At 38.2% G+C, this 8,508-nt stretch overlaps 1 protein-coding gene across 3 annotated transcripts in view; it reads right to left on the bottom strand.

The window, feature by feature from the left end:
- Window positions 1-569: 569 nt before the first annotated feature.
- Window positions 570-8,508, bottom strand: part of ZNF217 (zinc finger protein 217) — an 87,346-nt gene continuing 79,407 nt past the window's right edge. For 2 of the 3 annotated variants that reach the window (XM_089513804.1, XM_089513803.1), the window contains exon 5: window positions 6,239-6,753. In XM_089513804.1, coding sequence (XP_089369930.1) covers window positions 6,611-6,753 — 143 coding nt within the window. In that variant the 3' untranslated portion in view covers window positions 6,239-6,610. Of the gene's footprint in view, window positions 2,382-4,281; window positions 4,408-6,238; window positions 6,754-8,508 lie in introns of those variants that run through there. The other variant, XM_089513805.1, reaches the window with a different exon arrangement.

Raw genomic sequence — 8,508 nt, 5'->3', positions numbered from 1 at the left:
AGATGCTTATGCTGTAATGGATCCTATACTACAAAAAGTAGTAAAAGGCATTCCCAAATTATATTTGGAAAGGGGAAACCTGGAAGCCTCAGAGAGATGACTGCACCTCCACAATATAAGGGACTCTTTGGGTAACTTATTGAATATAGCTCTGGTCTTTCCTACTGCCTTACAATCAGTTACTTAAAGGAAAAAAACAGGAGCACTCACAAGAGAAAGACACAGATGAGTTATAGCACGTATCCTATAAGACTCATGGAAGAATCCGGAAAAATAGATTAAATATCTTCCAAGCGTATTCATCTTCAAAAAATATGCTATAAAAGTGCAAAACTAGGAGAACAAATCTAGATTTTATGTACATATGGCTCAGCTTATGAACAGGAAAACAATAAATTGTACAATTTCCTGATACACAGCACTTCATTACATTGCCAGTTTTACAGAGACATCAAAATTACATATTCCTTAATACAAAGGAAGTAACAAAAATTACTTAAAACATATTCAATTTGCATATCAAAGCACAGGGAATGTTTATGGGTTTATATATATATATATATCTGATAAACACATTCAACAGTGCAAAAAATATTTTGGAAACCATTTTTGTCCTGGAAACAACTGCATGTTAATCTCAAATTAAAATGTTTTAAAAGGGCTGTTTAACAAGATGTTTGGAATATCTACCATCACTAGGAATAACTCCTTGGCTTGTAAGAGAAAGCCTCAGTATCTTATTCAATATTCTATCACACACAGTGGAAAAATGATTTAAATTCCCAAAACAACTTTTCTTTGACAAACGTATCACACTAACTTGTAGCTGGACTTTACACACAGGATACATGTGTGGGAGGGAATCCTAGAACATAGCCACAACCCCTTGGTGGTTTTGACAAAAATAGCACTGGGCAGGCCATGATTTCAAAGTGGAAATGTCAACAAGTGGCTCAAAAATGTAGCCCTGAAGAGGGCTGATTGTTGGATCTCTCTATAGGTGGACACAGAACCTCCTACCCAACGTATATATCTGAATACATCCAACATTGTATCCTGATTTGGAGTGGAAGGGGAGAGATACTGACAGTTCAGCAGACAAGCAGTATCTGAGGGAATCCTGTTGTTATCTCGTCACTTATTCCTCTCCTTTCCTGCTCACGCTCCAAACTGTGAAGGTGACACAGGTGGGTGGAATTCCCTTTGCATGTCCTCACCTTAAACCTACAGCAAGGGATGTGCAAAGGGACCCTTGCCATGTAGGGAGAAGCATGAAGCCCTGGACCTCTCCTTGCCTGGAGGAAGTGCAAATGAGCATCTGGAAGAGAGAAGGGCCAAATGACCGGTAGGGTGAAAGCAAGGGATTTGCCAGATCATCATGTAGGCAATTTGGCTTCTAGGAAGAAAACAGCTCCCAGGCTACACTTTACAAGAGCTACCACATCTGCAAATAAAAATATTATTTCTATTTGGTGTAATGGTGAGTTGCATCAGTTTTAAATGGAATGCTTTTTTGTGTGCTTTGGACATATGTGCAAAACATTAGAGAGAGAGAGAGAGAGAGAGAGAGAGAGAGAGAGAGAGAGAGAGAGAGAGAGAGAGAGGGATACAGGAGAAAATGGGAGTATTTAGAAAAAGATGTAAACACTGCAACTCACTCCAGCAATACTTTGAAGCCAAAAGACATTCTGTTAGAAATCTTGAACTTGCATTATTGGGCTATAAAAAATCTTGTTCTCTCTTAATAGAGAGTTCAGTCAGTGAATGTCACTCTCCCAAAGGATAATCAAAAATGGGCATCAATTTGAAGACACATATGATTTATTTGAACAGACTGTGGTCTTGTTTGGTTTCCACGTTCCTGTCTTATTCTGAGAATATTTAAAATTGTGAATATTGTGAAGATGAATATAAATGTACACACTTCATTTGGAAACTATTTTTTTTAAAAAAATTACATAGTTTAAAGCACAAAGCAGAATTTAACAAAGAATTACCCTTATACAAAAGTCCTCCAATGCACAAATTTACCTGAGGTGCAAAGGTTACACACACATCTTCAGAAATAAGATATCTTTTCAGCAGCACTACAGTATGCAAAATATATATTTTTATGTTGAATATTTGGTCTATCATAATTCTAAAAAAAATTTACTCCAGATCAGGAACTGATGAACATTTCTGCTAGTTCTTTGTAACCCAGTTTTGGACAATGATGGCTGTGTCCACATTATATGAACACAATCAGAACTTCCATTACGGAACTGTAGTGTGTGGGGTTTTTCCTCTATACACAGACAATCACAGCTTAGCTTAGCTTTCATCATCCATTATTCTCAAGAGATGAACTGCAAGGGAATTCAAAATGTGTATCCTCATTCCTGCAACATACAAACAAAAAGATTCTGTTGCAATGACTCTTGCACAACAGACATAAAAACAGCATACAGTAGAGTCTTGGTTAACCAACCTTCGGTTAACCGACACTCCGTATTATCTGACGCCCCTCCCCTCCCCTCCCCTCCCCTCCTCCCTCTCTCCGTCTTCCTTCCTTTCTTCCTCCCTCATTCCCTACTTACCACCTTCCTCCGTAGCTGCCAAGTCCTCTCCTGCCCTGCCTCCCTTCCCTTCCCCTCAAAGGACTCCGAAGAGCCCTTTGGAGTAAAGGGGAGGTCTGGGAAGAGGAGGACAGGATAGGGCCGAGGACGCAGCCTCCTCAAAGAGGTTGCATCCTCGGCCCAGGCTTGTCCTCCATGGCTAGCTTTCCCTCGGCTGGAAGGGAGCTGAGGAAAACCAGGCCGCTGAGGAAGGGACTCTGGCCTTGGCCCAGTCCTCTCCCCGGCGGCTTGCTTTCCCTATGCTGGAAGGGACCTCCGTGGAGCTCCCTTCAAGCGGAGGGAAACCAGGCTGCCAAGGAAGGGACTCTGGCCTTGGCCCAGTCCCCTCCCTGGCGGCTTGCTTTCCCTCGGCTGGAAGGGAGCTCCGTGGAGCTCTCTTCAAGCTGAGGGAAATCAGGACTCCCTTGGGACTGAAGGAGTCCAAGCTGCGCTGAGCCGAGGCTTAGACTCCCTCAGCCCCAAGGGAGCCACTGTCCCAATGACGAAGCGCATGCATGTGCACACATGCCGTCATTGGATTATCCGACGTTTTCAGTCATCCAACAATCAGTTGGCCCATTTATGTCGGATAATTGAGACTTTACTGCAGTTGGAAATTAGAAAATCAGAACTTTTAAATGTACCTATATTCTTAATATTGCTACTACAAAGTATGAGGAAAAACTATACTGATCTTTCAGATAAAAATGAAACTCTTTGAGGACAAGCTACATGTTACAGGCTGCTGTGATTCTCAGGGCAAATTCTCCAATGTAGTATGAAGCACTGCTTACTAAGTAGATCTTCATTATCATATAAATATTTCTCCCAAATCTGCCAGCAGGAGGATGTAGAGGGTATAGTAAAACTAAATTCCAGTTAACAGCCTCAACTACAAACTTCTTTCCTAAACCAGAGATTAATGTGTTATATTACATGGTCAAACAAGGCAAATACCGGACACAGACTTAGAAAAGTAAAGAAACATTTTCCTGGGGGGGGGGGGGACCTTCAGAGTACACAATGATCCAATCAGAGAACCTTTACACAAGAACATTACTAGAGATACACCAGCATACAAACATTCAAAGTATTTAGGGAGGTGGTAGACAAAGCAGATTATTGGGATAGTACAAAAGACCAATCCTAATCAATGTATTATCCAGACCATGTACCTGAAATAAATTGCTCTCCAGAAGCCTAAAAACTCCTAGAATCAGTCATTTAGACTGATACTTGTACATCAATCCTCATCCATATAGAACCTTGAGAAAACGCATAGGCTCAGAATAAACCTGTTTCTCAAGTATACATCAGCCAGAACTTCTCTTTTGCATAGCAAAACTATACCCACAGAACATATTTTAGCTACCCTGAAGCAGACATTTCAATAATAAAAGTTAGTTATGAACAAATAGAAGCATCATTTAGGTATCACAACTATGCACCAGTTAGACCAATAATTCTGTGCTTTAAATTTAAAGAAACAATCAAATATATACAGTTGGCTGCATCTTGCTAACATACTGAACAACATCTTAGTTACGTTTTACATTTTTAAAAATACAATGATTTGATCTTTTATCAGTATTTCCACAGGTTACTCTGACCAGTGTATCAATTGCAAATAATAACTCTGAGTTATATATATATATATATCTTTTTTTAAAAAAAGGTTGTTTACCGTTTATTGCAGCTAATCATGTTCGCTTATTATTCAGCCGATTGTTTGCATTGCCAATAAAGTTCTCGTAACTTCGCTTTTGCAGTATGGTGCTAGACAAGTGCTGGTATGACACTGGCCTTTTTCCTGATAAAAACAATCATTGGGAGACATTAGCATAAAGGCTAGAAATAGTTACATTAGTAATTCAAGGAACTCTGAACTTCACACAACACTATTCTTCTACCATTCTTCAGGTACATGATACAACTTTAGTCTCCCTTATCCAAAATGCTTGGGACCAGAAGTTTTTTTGTTTTTTTTCCCCCAGCTTGTGAAACATTTTCATATACATAATGAGGTATTTTGGAGACAGGACCCAAATTAAAAGTCTAAACCTGAAATTCATATTTTTTTTGTATAGAACAGTGCACCTGCATTATACGCGGGCACACTATACGCGGTACATCCCATTCAAATGAATGGGGCATGTGCCCGCGCCGCCGCACACATGAGCCCCCTGCGTAAGGCGAGGTTTCACTGAACTTATAAACACAGCCTGATGATAATTTTATACATTATATTTTAAATAATTTTGTACATGAAGCAAAGTTTGTGTACACTGAAGCATGGTGTGTGTTTCCTTCAGCACCCTTCCTGCAGCACCTTCTTACAGAGACAACAGCTTTTGGAAAAGGCAATTTGTGATATGGAATGGAGGCTGGTTGTTCACATTTTAAAAACAAAATGTCTTATGTTAAAAAGAAGTAATCACCACAAACAAGGAAAAACATGAATAGAACTGTGGACTAGACCTAGTCAAGCTATAAAGTCCAAAGCTCCAACCTGAAGCAGCAAAGCACCTCAGTGCACAGTGGACATCAGGAATTTCATGATTTATACAAAAGAAAACAAATGCAAATAAAAAGCCCTGGTGGTGGAGTGGTTAAATACCTGTACTGCAGCCACTCACTCGCAAACTACAAGGTTGTGAGTTCAATACCAGCCAGGGACTCAGGGGTGACTCAGCCTAGCGTCCTTCTGAGGTCCCTAAAATGAGTACCCAGATTGTTGGAGACAATTGGCTTACACATTGTAAACTGCTTAGGGAGCGCTTAAGTGCACTGATAAGCGGTATAGAAATGTACTTGCTATTGCTATAAACATCATGGACTCCATGTATACAATCATTAAATCTGAACCATATTTCTAGTTCAACCAGTCATTTGTAGGCAATATGATTTAAGAACTGGTACACAAGATTCTTTATCTCACTTCCCATGCCTTTTCCCTTTAAAACCATATAATTTAGACTGCAAGTCTGTAGACAGGAGCTGTCTTGTTTTTATGAACTATATAAGTAAGCTTCTCTATAAGGAAGAGCAGGGCAAAATATTTCATATAAGTAAATCTCCAGGAATGCAGAAACCATATGGGAAGGATCTGAGGATGTGGTGAAAAAATTATAATTGGCATTATAATTGGAGTTAACGCTGTATTTCCTACACAAGGTTGCCAATAGTAAATAATACTATATTGTACTGATTTTTTGAATCGGATGGAACAAATTTGTTGTAACCAATTTTTTTTAATTGGATGGAACAAATTTATTGTAACCAAACAGCTAAAATAATGATCAATGGGGGCAGGGGAGGGAAGAGACGAGAGATTAACATTCAAAAAAGTACTCTACAAGAATGCCTTTTATCACCTCTACTATTCATCATGGTGTTAGAAATACTGAATAAAGGTATAAGGAAAGACTCAGAAATACAAGGACTTAAAATTAAAGGACAAGAATACAAATTGCAAGCCTTTGCAGATGATTTGGCGATAATTTTGGGAAGACCCACTAAATGGAATTGGACAATTATTATTATTTTTTAATAATAATCTTTATTAAAGTATTTACATTAAAAAGACATATCAATGATACATGTTATCAAATAATGAACATATATGTATAAACACAGATAATTCTTACACTGCTTTAGAATAAAATAGAATAGAGTAGTCATAGACATATCGTAAAGAAAGAAAAGCAAAGTGTATACACTTCAGGAGAAAAATAAAAATAAAGGTCGTTCACTTCCTGAGAGGGTTTGAGACTTGCTTAAGCCAAGAGAAGGACCTTAATACTTTACACATCCCAACATTATATCAACTTCTAACTTGTTTAGAGATATCTTTAGGGAATTTTCCCCTATGGCCTTTGAATCTTCCTATATACACATGTTCTGAGTATACAAGTCTAACCTTCAACTGGCCACCGCAAGATAAGTCATATACTACCAACAAAAGTTGGAGGATATATTTTCAATGCTCATAAAATTAACCAAGGGCTGCCACACTACTTTGGTCTTTCCCAGTCCAAGCTTTCTACATAACAGGTAAGTTTATCTAATTCCATGAATTCCAGCAGTTTCATAATCCAATCATTCCAGGACGGCAGTTCGGCACCTTTCCAATGGGAAGCATATACCATTCTGGCAGCTGAAAACATATAAAATAATAGTTTCCCATGTTTTTTTTTTCAATAGCTCTGTCCGAAATCATATTCAGTAAAAACATTTTTGGGTCTAATGGGAGTTTAAGATATACAATCAATTGAATCTTCTGGTGAATTTGAGACCAGTATTGTTTTGCAAATTCACACGACCACCACATATGGATAAAAGATCCCAAACTTTTGCCACATTTCCAACATTGGGGGTTTTGGTTTTTATACATTTTGGCTAGTTTCAAGGGGGTCAAATGCCACCTATTCTGCATTTTAAAAAGATTTTCTTTAATTGCTACACACGCAGTATACTTTATACGAAGAGTCCAATTTAGTTCCCATTGTTCTAACGGCAAACTTTCGCCCAAATCCTGCGCCCATTTAATCATAGATGGTTTAATGAGTTCCTCATGCATATCAAGTTTTAACAAGAATTTATAAAATCTAGATAGTCTCTTGCACTTTTTTCCAAAAATTATCTTATCAAAATCGGCACTCATATTCAAACTCCACCATTTTCAGATCGTCTGTGAATCTTTCCTTCAGCTGACAATATAAAAACCAATTCAAGGAAAAACCTTCTCCTTTTAACATATCAAAAGATTTAAATGATATACAATTATCTTTCTTATCTTTTATCAAGAGATCTTTATAAGTAACCCAGCGGTCAGGAATTATCACATCATTCCTATGGAACGCTTCATTAACCGAGGTCCACAAAGGGAACTTCGGGTAGATTACTTTTTTATACTTTTCCCATGTTCTTAAAAGGGGTTTCCTAACGAAATGTTGCATGAACACATTATTGACTTTGGTCTTATTATAAAATAAATAAGCATGAACGCCAAACACAGTGCCTGCCAGCTCCAAATTCAAAGCTTGTTTGTCCTCCAGTTTAAACCATTCCACAAGCCACTCAAAGCAACATGCATGGAAGTAGATTTTCAAATTTGGTAACCCTAGTCCTCCATGACATACCTCGTCCTGCATAACCTTGAAACGCACTCTAGGTTTCTTGCCACCCCAGATAAAGTAATTTATATCTTTGTTCCACTGTACAAAGGGATTCTCATTCATCAGAATTGGGATGGTTTGAAACATAAAAAGAATTTTAGGGAGGATCATCATCTTTATGGTTGCGACTTTGCCCATCCAGGACAGGCCAATCTTGCCCCATCGATTAAGGTCATTTTTTACTTCTTGCCACATTTTACTATAGTTGTTTTTAAACAAATCTGAGTTTTTTGTGGTGATCCAAATCCCCAAATATTTGACTTTATCTACTATCTTAAAACCAGAGCATTCCTGAGGCATTTCTCTCTCTTTGGCATTTAAATTCATAGTTAGTAATGCAGTTTTATCACGATTCACTGTTAGACCTGAAACATTACCAAATTGATTTAATTCTTGTTTAACACCACAAATATCATCAAGGGGATTTGAAAGTGTCAACGCCAGATCATCTGCGTAAGCTCGCAGTTTCATTTCAGACCCTTTTAGCTTAATACCTTTAATCGTTTGATTAAGCCAAATACTATCATTCAGGATTTCCAGGATCAAAATAAATAAAAGGGGGGACAGGGGACAACCTTGCCTAGTCCCTTTAAATATATCAATTGACTTTGTCCTCTCCCCATTGATAATTAAAGATGCAGTTTGCTTCTGGTAAATTAAATCCACCCAGCCTTCAAAACAAGCACCGAGGCCAACTTTCTTACAGACCTTTTTCAAAAAGCACCAATTGACCC

The sequence above is a fragment of the Sceloporus occidentalis genome, unplaced genomic scaffold (assembly GCF_023333645.1).
Source record: "Sceloporus occidentalis isolate IW3139 unplaced genomic scaffold, rSceOcc1.0.p SCAF_3, whole genome shotgun sequence".
Lineage (NCBI taxonomy): Eukaryota > Metazoa > Chordata > Lepidosauria > Squamata > Phrynosomatidae > Sceloporus > Sceloporus occidentalis.
This window is presented reverse-complemented; position numbering and strand designations above follow the sequence as displayed.